Source organism: Vulpes vulpes, chromosome 8 (assembly GCF_048418805.1).
Source record: "Vulpes vulpes isolate BD-2025 chromosome 8, VulVul3, whole genome shotgun sequence".
NCBI classification, from domain to species: Eukaryota; Metazoa; Chordata; class Mammalia; order Carnivora; family Canidae; genus Vulpes; species Vulpes vulpes.
Window position 1 is genome coordinate 89,244,091 of NC_132787.1, and position 13,427 is coordinate 89,257,517.

Consider the following 13,427-nt stretch of genomic DNA (forward strand, 5'->3'; position numbering starts at 1 on the left):
TGACATTCTCTCTCCCCCAGCATTAATACAACTGTGCCAGCCACCCCACCCTCCCATCCAAATTCTCAGTGAAAGCAGGGATTTTTGTCTGTTTCGTGTACTCTATCCTTATAGCCCAGAATGGTGCATAGTGGATGCTCAATAAAAATTTGTTGGTTGAAAAAAAAAAACACATTTCTTCTGCCTTGACATCAGCATGAAGTCCATTTTCCTTAGCACATCCCAAGAGGACCCTGACATTCTAAACCATCAGCTCTTGACCCTGTTCTCATGCTCTGTGTCTGCCCAAGTTTATCTCCATTCTCCCTTTCCTTTCCCTCCCTCCATGTTTCCATACTCCCATCCACCTGGTCACCTTTAGTCATCCTTCAAGGCTGCGGTCATTTGTACTCTTTGGGAAGCCTTGTCAACTCTCTCTGGTTGGTTGCTTCCTCTGTATTTCCAGAATACCCATGGATTCTTTATAGGACTCACTACACTATGTTACAATTGCTGGTTGGTTCCACTGGCCTGAATTCCTTGGAACAAGCAATGTATTTTATTTGTGGTTTTATCCCTTAAGCCTGGTACTCCTCCATACACCTACCCATTTAGTCATTCAACAAATAGTGACAAGGCACCTGCTCTGAGCCCCTGTATTCTAGTGGTACAGAGAAGGTATTCTGTAAATGTACCCCAAGAGAATGTGTTGCTCCCTCTTATCAGAGGACAATAATAGCAACCCTTTTATAGAACTCAAGGCAGAACAGATACTAGTAGATGTGCTTCATACTTATGAACGTATTATAATTTAATAACAACTCTGAGATAGGGCTGTGACTATCATTTCACAGATTTAAAAACACCAAGGAACAAAGATGCTAAGTGCCTTGCCCAAGGACATAGAGCTAGTAAGTGGAAGAGTCTGAATTTGAACCCAGAGCCAGTACTCTCACTTTATGGTGCTATGTTGCCTCCCAAATGTATCCTCATTGCTGAGATATTAGTTAGAGAGTATGGGACATGTTGATAAGTCAACAATCTTTCACATTATATCTCTCAGGCTTTGTGGTGGGAACCCAGGCTGTCAGCTTTGCCTTTGCCACCTGGAGTAAATCTCACCCTCTTTTATACGACAGGCAGGCAGGGATGGCTCTAGTACAAAATTTGTCTCAACTTGCATTGGTCTCCAGTCCTCTGAGAATGCGGACATAGCCTTCAAGTGTTTCCTGGCTCCTCAGAGGAGTGCAGGGTGCCCTATCTAATCTTGACAGGAAATATCAGAGAAAGACTCATGAGATAAGCACCAAGTGAGGCGTTAAGTGGGAGGTGGCCCCCAGAAGGTATGCACCAACTTTTGGTCTCCATGCTGAGTGGTTTCAGACTTTATCACATTTCTCTGCTTTTTCTTAACTTTCTCCTCAGATTTAGGGTTCAGATGAGTTTAAAAGGACCTGTCAGAGATTTGGGAAAGACCTGAGGATTCTTGTTTTACATCAGCATAGACAGGAAGCAGGCAGGGCTGAGCACCCCAATAGGCCTCTGAAGCCTCAGGATGCTGGTGGCTGAGGTGGAGCTGTGAGGCAGACCTGCCTCAAGCACCCAGGGGGCAGCCACAGACTTGACCCTTTACCCTCTCCAGCCTGCTCATGGGGTTCCAGAACCTAGAGAACCACGTGGAAGATTCCAAAGACTCAGCAAGGGGTACCACCCCTGGTTCATTTGCACGTTTGCCAGTCACAGAAAACATCACCGTACCTCAATCTTTTCATGAGATTTTGGCAGCCTGGGCCTGTAGTTGCTGTTCTTGTAGGTGAACAGATAGGGATTCTCCTGCAGAAGAAGGTAATACATTGTAACCATGACCTAGAAATCCATATCATTCAATCATCTTTATCATCCATTAATGGCTTTGGCCAGTTTGGAACTTTTATACCATCCTTGAAATGATGAGAAAACCATTCTCTGGCTTTTCTTCTCTGCACTGCTCATTAGTTCTCTGAAGAAGCTCATTTAATGCTTTGAAATTGCCCATTTGCAACAGTCGACCTCTCTTGCTACCTGAGCTTCATGCTACCAGGCAAAGTATACATATTTCCATAAAAAGAGAACTTAATTTTAGGCTTCCTGGCAGCCAAGGCAAAGAGGGAAATGGGTGAATTATATAGTTCTTACAGCCCAGTAACAAGACTTACCAATTCAGCAAGAAAGCCAAAAATTTAACTAGCATTAAATGTAAAGGAATTCTCCTATGTTCAGTTTGTCTTTTCTCATCATTTATTCAGTAACATTAATTTAATACCTACTATATATTAGGCACATTATTTAAGACACCCATCCTCACATTTGGGACCAGGTAAGCTATGGCTTTGGGCCCATGCCCTCTACAGGTGTAGAAGGGGCCTCAGTTCTGCTAATATGGCTCTCCTGACCCACAGGTGTAAACCTTAGGTGTGTCAAGTACGTAAAGCTGTGCCTAGACCAGAAGAGCCAAGCCAAGACTCTAATGGGGATAATGTCTTAGCCAGGGAAGACCCATGTCACAGCAAAGCCCACTCCTTCATGACCTCATCTCTCTCCCCAACTCAGCAAGAGACACCCTCCCCTCCCCAGTTCTGGCCTACCTGAGAAGGACATTTCACCGGCCTTCTTTCTCTTGCACTGAATGGCTCACCTTTCTGTCCTGCTGGCTCCATCTGGAAAAGGAAGTGATTCTTAGAGAAGTCTTGCAGAGGTGGCCACATCCTGGGGTACCACTGAGAGAGGCTCATTCACCCAGCACTTCTCCGAGTGTGACCCTCGGCCAGCAGGCAGCAGACTCCCTTACCGAGCAGGGAGTCTGACGTGGGGCTTGAGCTCAGAACCCTGAGATCATGACCTGAGCTGAAGCCAAGAGTCAGTCACTTAACTGACCGAGCCACCCAGACACCCCTAAAGTTCCTTTTGTTACCTCTAAATAGTCATTATACACATGTGAGCACTTAAAGGATAAGGTGGCTTTGAGAGAAGATGGTTCCTTTTGCACCTGCTATTCCACCACTTGGGAAACTCCTGATTCCTGTCAGCCCTATTGCCCACAGGTACTAGGCTCTTGTGCACCTTTGTTCCTCACCTCTCTTCCAATGACTTGACAAAGGACACAAAAGGCAGGAGGCTACCAGATGGAGAGCCCTGTCTGGCTCAGCCATGGGCCTTGCCATCCTCCATGAGGATTTTAGATCCTTCAGCAATATCTTATCCTAGCGTCTGTGCCCCATAAACAAGAAGCGAGGAGAGACCTTTACCCTTCTTGGGATTAGCTCCTCACCCAAATGGACAAAGTCAGATAAGAGAGTGTAATTAACTTAACCTTTTGGAAAAGGAGTGGCAACCCTTTAGCTCAAAGGCTGGAGGAGGAACTGGGGTTCCCACTTTCGTTCAGTTTTATTCTGAAAGTAGATACTCCTAGAAATGGGAGGTCCTACCCAGAATGTTCAAGGCTGCCCTCTGCAAGGGGGCGGGGGGGGTTCCAGTGGCCTGCTGCCTTCTCTCCTCCAATCTTTCAATAATCTAATCAATAAGAGAGTCTGGAAAGAAAGTTTGGGAGAGTCAGATTTTACTAATTCTGGTGGAATGGACATAGCAGAGTCTGTTTTTTAAGCATCTTAACGACGGGAAGTTCATAGGCCTGAATTGACACTTTCCTTTAAGAGGATTTCCCCAACTGTCTCTTTATGAGTCTCCTACTTCCTTCCCACTCGGACTCTCTGCCGTTCTCCGTGCTCAGAGAGCATGCAGAAAGATGTGGCCAGTGCAGACGTCCCCTCCCACTGTCCTTCCTCCCACCCCTCTGTGCTCCAGGGCACCTAGGCTCTGAGGATGGTGGGCACTGGCCCCCGTGCTCTCGAGAGCTCCACCTGTCAGCCCCGGAATCACCCACATTTCCCCACAGCCTCCCCCCCACACTGGAGTTAACTGGAACGTGGGAGGGATGACCTTAGACATTGTCTCCCAGGAGAATTGCCACTCAGCTGAGCAGTTCCTGAGGGTTCTCAGCTAGCCCTGCCCCACCCCGCCCCCGCTCCAACACTTGGCAGGGGGCTTGGGGTGCAGCGGGGTGGGGTGGAGGGGGGGTCTGTGGCCACAAGGATCTGGAAATGGAGTTCCCCAAAGGCGGGTCTCTTCAGAACTAGCATTGCATAAGGATAATCAGAAATTATTGAGGAGGCAGTAGCGGTGGCAGAAGGGGCCAAGGGAATGAGTGATGTCTCCAACACAAAATCATCCAGCTTTGTGCCAGAAGCTCAGCCTCAGTCTGGGGGTATGCTGTGCTGGGGCGATTCCAGGGGTGTTTCAGAAGCAGGGCTGCTCACCCCGGCTCTTGCAGGTGTGTTGCCGGCCCTCAGAGCTTACTTGTACCCTGAAGCTTGGCTGGGGAGAGCAGATGCTGGATGCCAGTGCAAGCCTACACAGCACCCCCCTCCCTCCAAAGTGTCTTGGGGCATGGTAGGGGAGGGGAGCAGCAGAACTGGAGGCCCTGTGGTCACAGAGATTGTGTCGGCCTTTCTGTGCTCCGCATGGAGGTGGGTGGCCCTCTGAGTCAGTGAACCTGGCCTTGGATGGACATACCTCGCTTTCATCTCTGTGGTCTCAATGAAACCCGACACAGCAGAGACCGAAGGAGGTCGAGGCAGAAGACTCCTGCCCACCTCATGCCCCTGAGCAGACACAGGAGTGAACCCAAGGGTGAAGCCCTCATGTACTTTGGCCCAGCCCCCTGAGGTTGGCTGAGGGTCACCACGCCCCTTTGGCAAGTGGAGAAAATGGAGGCCTGAAAGACCACATGATTCACCTCAAGAAACAACCAAAAACACAGCTGGAACCAGAGCTCAGGTTTTCTGGCTCTTTACCCAGGCTGCTTTGGCTGGACCTGCTACAGTCCTAATTTCTTAAGGATTAATCCTTGCCTGCGGGAGCTGCCCACGCACTCTAGCTGCAGTACTCACTTTGGGAGTCAAGGACAATCTGCATTTCACCCCTGAGGGAGCCAGGGGCAGACACAGCTAGGGGAGCTGCCGCATCTCTGCTGGCCTGGCTGCAGGGACCTCGAGAGCTCTCACTGGGAAATGACTGGATGTTGGTTGCACAGGTCTGGAGGTGGTGGGGGTACCTGCGCACCCAGGAAAGCTGCCTGCCTCTCCTCTGAGCCCTCATGACACCTAGCATGTCCTAGTCCTCTGGCTTTGAGTGTGAAACCTTCTGTTCCCATCTGTGCCTGCTCAGGCTCATCCTTGTCCTCACCCTCAAGTGCGTCATGGGGCACTGTGGTTCCATGTGCCTGTGTGAATGTGCAGGACAGCTCTCGGGTTCAGTCAGGGCTGTTCATTATCACTGCTGCCATGGCCACCAATGACAACAGCAAGATGAAGGTGTAATGGGGGGCGGTGGAGAGAGGTGCGGTGAGGAGAGAGGAATAGAGAGGAGGGAGAGGGGCCTTTTCTCTGGATCTGCTTTCTCTCTCTCTGGCCTTCGAGGTGCTTTGTACATTCTCAGGGACCCCTGATCTCCATGCTTCCTCTCTTAGCAGACCACCCTCATACTTAGCCTCTTGCTAATGCATTGACTCCTTCTTTTCTCCATGCCCTTTGCTCACAAAAGTCCTCTTGCCTGGGAATGTCCACCCTGACCTCCTCTGACACATCCTACCAAGCCCATCGGAATCCCATCTCCATGGGGCTTTCCTGATCTCTGGCCCACATCATTTTCGGGCACGCGGTCTAGCACATCACCGTTGGCTGAGTTCAAGTTTACTCTTGTTCTTCTGGGCTGCCTGACCCAGCCACAGCCTAGGTTCAGCAAGGGCAGAGGCCATCTGACATGTCTTTTGTTATCTTTATCGGACCCAGCATAGGGTGGGGCATGTTGTAGGTGCCTTTCTGTTGCTTGGGAGCGAGTTGTCATAGGAGGAGGAGGAGAGAGGTTTGGCTGAGCTGGAGTCAGCCCTTCTCCCCTGGAGAGAGAATGGAGGGAGGGCAGTGCGTGCAGGAAGGGTCACATTCCTTTTTTCTGCCCATCCCAGCAGCAGACTGGTTTTCTGGGGAAATATCTCACCCAAGGGTCAGGCCCACTAAAGGGTCCTTATGCAAAGAAATCAAAAAGGAAATCGATATCTCCTCTAAGGGATGGTGTGAACCCACTGCTATGGGCCATCTGGGGACCCTGTCTGCTCTCCTTGCTCCTGGCTGATGTGTGCTGAATGGCACCTGCCCATGGTTCTTAGCTCAGCGCATCAACTGAGAAGGGGGAGAAATTTTTCAAACCAAGGAGGAAGAAAACCAACTCTCTATCACTGGAATTCTAAAAATAGGGCAACTTTGATGGCAAAATCAGGTTTCTGTCCAGTGCCCCGGAAATTTTCAGTTTTGGTGTTATATCCCACCCTCTGACTGACCCCAGCTGGCCCTAGGGGACTTTCATAGTCTGGGGAAAGCCTGTCACAGATATAGCGTTGGGTCAGGGGTTATGATCAGGGGATTGTAGAAGGGATGCTGAGGCTCTACATTCACACAGCTTATGAGGGGGTGGAATTAGGCCTTGAACCCAGGTCTTCATCATTCAAAGTCCATGCTTGTTATGGGCAACACCCTGGGGCCTTTGAGCCACAAGGTGGTGGAACTGCTATGTGAACCCGATCCGCAGTGCCCCACTCCAAGTGAAGTCACCTGCATAGACTCAGAGGAGCCACCCCTGCCTCTGGAAAGAGCCAGCCTTCAGTGGCCCAGCCCTGGGATGAGAAGGTAAAAACCTCAGGAGGTCAGAGCTGGGCTTCAGTATGAGAAGGGTCCTTGGTGGCCCACAATCATCGTCTTGGGGTCCTGCAGGCACCCTGCAGCCCCTTCATCAGAGCAGTGGACACAGTTGGTATGGCAGTGGAGGTCTCTTGCTGTGTGTCAAACCCCCAGCTGGCACAGTGGCCCCCTGGGACCCCCAGCCACTCACCATGCTGTTCCAGAGATTCAAGGCGAGTGTACTGGGATCATGAAGTGGTTGCTCCTCCTGAAAGAGAATCAAATAAGAATGCCTGTGCGCCTCTAAGAATGGGGTGACCTGATGTGCACTTTGAAGCTGTCTCTGGCAGAGACGAGGTGGCCCTGACTCATCCAGACTCTCTCTCAGCCCCATCCTCACCAACATTGGTAGGCACTTATAAGACCCTGTCTGGGGTCAGGGCTCAGAGGTGAGGGAGGGCCTGCAGAGGCAGGTCAGATGCCTGGCTGCTCTTTGTGATTGTGAAGCTGTACATATTGAACCAAACAGCAGAAGGGGGAGGTGCCAGGGAAGTGAATTGTGTGTGGTCTCAATGAGTGCGGGGAAGATGGGAACTAATATTCCTCCTCCTTTTAAACCACTATCGGAGCATCACTGAGGTCCTAGAGGGGACACAATGACTCCAACTGGCAAGATCCAGAAGCTTGGAGGGAAGGACTGTCCCAGATGCATGGTGCTAAAGCCTCAGAGAAAACTTGAGGAGCATGTGTGAAACCACCATATAATGCTCATGGTCCAGGCAGCCCCAGTGGGGCAAGAGGTACTTGCCCAGTGACCTGGGGAGTGGGGCAACTCCAAGTACCCTCCGTCCCAGGGATGGATGTAGAGTGTGCAGAGGGAAGAACATGGTGTGCTGCCCAAGAGATTCTATCCTGAATAGTCACAATATCTAGGAGGGACTAAGGGCTTCCCAAGAACCAGTATTGCTCTGAGTTCCATATACGTATTTAATCCTATAATCCTGATAATCGCCCTAGAGGGAGAGAATATTAGCAACAGCCCTGATTTTACAGATGAAGAGCCAAGGCACAGAGAGTGCAAACAACTTGCCCAAGGTCACACAGCTGGCCCTGGTTCCAGAGCCAGGACCTACCTGGCTCGAGTCCATGCCCTACCTTTGGGCTGCCCTGCCTCTAAGAACCTGCCTCATGGGGCTACCCAAGCTCCGTGTGGAAATTGTCAAGAAGGTGTAAGAGGGTACCACAGCACTTCTCCCCCAGCACTGCATATGCTAGGCCTGGGGAAGCCCAGCCCGGCTGGGGCTTCTGTGGAGGTGAGGGTGGGAGGGGGAGCTTGGTCTAGGCTCTTCATGGCAACTCTCACTCACCAAAGGTAGGGTCTCATAGAAGAAAGGCTGGAAAACCACCACGAAGGACTCCTGCTCGTTGTACTTGCTGGAGGCCAGGAGATGGTTCCAGCTTTCCTGAGGAAGGGAGCAGGGGTGTGTATCCAGAGCACCAGCAAGCCCCAGCCTGCCCCATTCTCTGACCAGGGAGTTCTGAGTGGCCCCGAGGTCAGAATCACTCATCTGTGCTGTTCTGAATTAGACACTATTCAGAAGCTCCCCCTTTTCTCACACTTCTGCACCCTTTGATGAACTAAATCAGCTTTTCATTTTCCTCTGAAGCCCCGGCATCAGGTAATAGCAAAGATGGACCTGAAATATATTCTCTGGGAGCTCAAGAAATACATGCCAGGCCAGCACACACTAGGGCTCCCATGCTCTTCTCAAGGGCTAGGTTCCGTAGAGGAGGTGCTATTAACCACCCCAAAAATATCATTTCCAAAGTGAGAAGAGCCATTTACAGCTTCATATAGGACTTCCTTCTTAAATAAAAATAATCATGGTAACACATGTCAGGAGGAACTTGTGCTTTGAGTTGTTTGTGGACAGGGATGAGGGTGTCACTGAGCCATCCACACTCCCTTGGCTCCCTTGCTCTAAACTGGAATGGCTCATCTTCTAGAATCTTGACTTTCCCAGGGGCTGTGGCCTGGGGAGCAAGCCCAGCCTGGGCAAAACCAACTCGCCAGCTACGGATACAAGTTACAGGTGCTGATGACGACCAAAAGCATTTCAGAATGAATCTGCAAAGTTCTTGATCTTTGACTTTAGGTGCCACCACTGCTCCCCACCCACACACTGTTTAGTCCCCACTTTACACAAGGGAATATCAAAGCATCGCCGGGAAATGAATGAAGAGGGGCTCTCTTTGTTCCCTGACTCAGTCCTGAATTCAGTGGAAGAAGTCCGACATTAAGAAGCCTGCTCCCTCCTTGTTCCCACCATCTGTGTTCTCCTCCCGGACCACCCACCCCTGTGGGCCAACAGCCAGTCTTACAGGGTGGGCTTACCTGATAGGACCACTGGGCCACCACTTTGGAAAGCTTCGAGGTCTCCCCTGAGTACCTGCAGAGCTCTGCCATGGGGCTGCCAGTTAAAGCAAACCAGAAATGAGAGCATGGGTGCAGTGTCTGTCATTCAGGCTGCCCATGGGGGAAGAAAGGAGCTGGGGGCAGGGGGGGGGGGACCCTGGGAGTTGCTTAAGGAGAGTAGAAGGAGAAGTTGGAAATCTTACGAGGTTCCAGAGAAGGAAGGAGGCACACGTTGGGGAGAATAAAGGGTAGGGTCGCCCTCATAGGATCGATGCACGGAAAGTGCCCCCTACTGTGCCTGACACATAGTCAATGAACAAATGCTGGTTTCATTTTACTTCCTTTTTTACCTGAGCTGAGTCCCTTGGTCCCATTGAGAGACCACCAGAGTCTCAGAGAGATCCACCAGGTTCACAAATGCATTGGGGACCTAGGAGGATATAAGAGAAAAGATGAGCATTTGCAAGGTCATCATTGCTTCCCCAAGAGCTTCTCTGGAACCCTGGGTTTGAACCCTTTTGGTGTCTGGTTGAACACAGTTTGGACCTCTCCTTGGAAGGTGTTTGGCTGGAGTCTGTCCAAAGCTGCCAACATAGCCAGCATGGTCAGCCTGGTCATTCAAAAGGGTGTCATTCACCATCCATCTGTCATGGTGGCAGGGCATCTCCCCACCACAGCATCAATAGGGAAGCAATATCTTGGCGGCAGTGGGACTGAGAGAAAAGCTGCCTCCCCAGGGAGTAGAGGGTGGGGGTGAGAGCTCCCCTGGATTCTCAGGACTGCAGTGCTCATCAAGGTCCCTTTAGAAAGGGAAGGCCCTTGGACTGTAGGGGCCTCAGGAAAGGGACAGGTCTCTGACACCCCAGGGAGGGACTGTGTCTATCCCTTCTTCCTCCCCAGAAGTCTCGCTCAGAAATATTCTTGGATTATGAAGAGTTCTACACCTGACCCCTGGCCCACGTTTTCCTTAAAAGGTGAGAAGACAGGCTCCTTCATACCCTTTGTCTTTCCCTTGGGTGTTGAGCTCCCTCCCAAGTCCATTTTTCCATCTGCCTGTAGGCCATTGGAGAGTAAACTGGAAGCTGCCCCATCAACCCTTGAAAGGGCAGCTTCCTCCTGGCTGCCCAAGGTGTCTGTGTTGAAGGGCAGCTCTGGGCCTATGGTCCCTGGGCCCTGGGGAGTCTCACCTCCTGATGCAGGTAGTCCAGCACCCCCGCTAGCATGTCCAGGCCTCCTGCCGCGTGCCTCTGCTGGGAGAGGAGAAATGTGCTGAGTGCAGGTGGACAGGAGTACGTGGGGCCCAGGATATACAGGCTCCTGCCAGCCTGACCCTCTCCCCTCTTTCCTCCAGCTGAGTCCTTAAATCCAAGAGTAACTGGGTTCCCCTTTGGGACCAGATTTTCCTCAGATAAAAGTGATTCCATTAGCCTTTGGGAATAAGTCTGATCCCAGATTTTTGTCCACTCTGTCCCCGACCCATCACTCACCAGGAAAAAAAGACTCCCCCAAATGGCAGTTCCTTGTCAGGAAAGGGCAAACCAAGGTCAGGGCCATTCTAAAGCTCACCAGGAGGGAGGGAAGACCCAACTACTCTGGATTTAAGAATTTAAGGATTTAAGGACACAGATGGGTTTCAAAACTTCTGCATGGCACCCTTTTATCAGACCTTCCCCTGCCACACGGGTCACCAGGGAGAGAAGGGTTCAGGGAAAGAATCTGAGAATCTGAGCCAGCTTCTGTTACTGGGTATTTAAAGACAACTCCTACCCCACCCAATTATTTGTTGGTAATGAAAATAAACAAAGGAGAGGATCACAAAAATCACCCTGAGAATTTACCTTCTCAGGGTAAAAAACAAAACAAACAAAACAAAACAAAAAAACAAAAACCCCTAATAATGAATTTTACAACAAGACAAACTCCTAAGCAGCCTGCAAACCAGCTGTCCCCTGAGGCAACTTGGCTCCGACAGGAAGACATGGGAGACCGAGTTGAGTTGCCAGTCTGTTCTGTCTCCCAGGGGGACAGGGGCAGGGACTGTGGAGACAGCTGTCAATCACTCAGGCTGAAACAGCCACAAAGGGCAGCTCCCAACCCCGCCTCTTTGATTGCAACGGTGTCCTCTCAAGGCCACTCCAGCCTGCTTCATTGCCATAGCCAGCGATAAAGTCTTTTGTCCGTTTCCTGCAGCCTAAGCATGACATTCAGTATCACACTGTCCCTTCACAAGAGTCTTAGGAACTCTGCCTAGAAAGGTCCTTGCTGCCCATCGTCCCCAGGAAACCCTGGGGATCCCTGTGTGGTTTGACCCCAATGGCAAGCCCTGCTTTAGAAACTCCTTAGGTAGTGGTAAATGGGTATTTGAGCTTTGACTTTTAATGTTTTCGTTTTTTTTTTTTTGTTTTTTTTTAATGATAGTCACACAGAGAGAGAGAGGCAGAGACATAGGCAGAGGGAGAAGCAGGCTCCATGCACCGGGAGCCCTACGTGGGACTCGATCCCGGGTCTCCAGGATCGCGCCCTGGGCCAAAGGCAGGCGCTAAACCGCTGCACCACCCAGGGATCCCAATGTTTTCGTTTTTAAGGCAAAAGCATTTGTTCATTGTCCAACTAAAAATAAAAGTGAATAGTGCATAATGGGTACATGCACACAGAAATGCGTCATGTAGACAAGAATGCTTAAAGTCACATATACATGAAAGGACACAAGAATCCACATAGGAATGCTTGAATACAAGTAATGTGTATTTATCTTTAAGGAATCATGAATAAGTATAAGCATCAATGAATGCATTCAAACATTTGAAAAAACAAATGCTGGTGTAAACAAACTCCTTAAAATACAAGAGCACATGCCTGCATGTAAGAAGAGAGGATGGATTTATGCGTGAGTAGAAAACTGATGGATGGGTGAGTAGATATGCAGAGGGATGAAGCAATGCCTAGATGCTTGTTTGAGCACTTCAATGCCCGGATGCGTAAATTCATGAATAAATGTTGGTGTGTATAGTGACCAGAGCAGAGAATAAACAGGGCGTATAAATTTCACTTGGTGCTGGAGAAAACAAGGAGTAAAGTAGGGAAATAAGGCTTCAAGGTCTATATGCTACAAACCCAGGAGATCTGCAGGAATATTGTTCCATGAAAGCTGGTCAGGGAACGTGGGCCTCCATCAGCATTCTCCCAGGACCCAACATCAGTAATGGAAGCGGGCAGATGATGGTAGGCTAGGAGTCCATGGGAACATGGGGCATTTGGGGGAAGGCAAGAGTTTATGTTGTGGGAGAGGGGCACAGGAAAGAGGACAGCACCTCCAGAAACCACCCAAGCCTGTGCCACGGCCTGGTGGCTGCCCTGGGTGGTGGCTGAATGCACAGGGGCAGTTAATTGGTCTGCCACAAGTGGCTTATGCACCTAAAGCTTCAGGTTCTTGAAGAAGGGTCTGTGTGCCATTTATGTGCCACCATAACCTGGGTATCTAAGCCCCCCTTTATACTTTCAACTAATTCTAACTGGGACTTATCTCCAAGAAAGACTTAAGTCGTAGATAGTCACCTACATAAATAAAAAGCACAGCCACACATTTCATGTCCTGTTCCCAGGAATGCCCAAGGGCCTGGAAGTTACAGTCTACCTACAAAAACACTAGCTTCCCCTTATCACTGGAGGCCATTGGCCAACAGGTGACAAGAGCACACATATCCTGCTTTATTTCCCAAATTCAGCGCTTAGATACAATCAGGGTCATAAGAGGCAAAGGAGTTTTAACTAGGAAGCTGATTTTCCTTATCACAGAATGATCATTGACTCAGCCTCTCTATACCTCAATTTCCTTTTCCTGGTATGGAGGATGGTATGTTAAAAACACTCTTCCTGTGTCTGGCTCCTTGAGCCTTTAGATATGGACACCTATTTATTCATCTGTAGTTCAAGTTCTGAAATAGCTACCACCAGGCCCAGCCACACAGGTTGTAGACCAGGCAGGCTTAGGGTCACTCCTACTGCCCCCACCCCTGCACCTGCAACCCTCTGCCTCCCGGCTTGCGGTTTACCTGTTGGGCAGAGGGACAGAGGTGACCCTGGCTTGAGTTCTTGAAAAACACAGTGATGAGCTTCCAGTCATTTTGAAAATCAAGTTGCTGAAAAAAAGGGGCAAGAGCATAAAAAGAGGATGGTGAGAACTGGCATCAAAAGAAAATTTTCAAGTCGTTCAATTTCATGACCCACACCCATTGAACTGTATTTATGATTTTCTTTTCAAAAGA

General features: G+C 49.9%; 1 protein-coding gene across 6 annotated transcripts in view; it reads right to left on the reverse strand.

Annotated features, from left to right (window-relative positions):
• PLB1 (phospholipase B1) overlaps positions 1-13,427 on the reverse strand; it is a 137,140-nt gene that overhangs the window by 74,815 nt on the left and 48,898 nt on the right. For 4 of the 6 annotated variants that reach the window (XM_072767412.1, XM_072767413.1, XM_072767416.1 and 1 more), the window contains 8 exons: positions 13,215-13,301; positions 10,350-10,412; positions 9,513-9,592; positions 9,142-9,217; positions 8,114-8,209; positions 6,958-7,014; positions 2,604-2,675; positions 1,738-1,812 (listed from right to left, as the gene is read on the reverse strand). In XM_072767412.1, the coding sequence (XP_072623513.1) occupies positions 1,738-1,812; positions 2,604-2,675; positions 6,958-7,014; positions 8,114-8,209; positions 9,142-9,217; positions 9,513-9,592; positions 10,350-10,412; positions 13,215-13,301 (606 nt within the window). The remainder of the gene's footprint in view (positions 1-1,737; positions 1,813-2,603; positions 2,676-6,957; positions 7,015-8,113; positions 8,210-9,141; positions 9,218-9,512; positions 9,593-10,349; positions 10,413-13,214; positions 13,302-13,427) is intronic. The other 2 variants (XM_072767417.1, XM_072767418.1) reach the window with 1 other exon arrangement.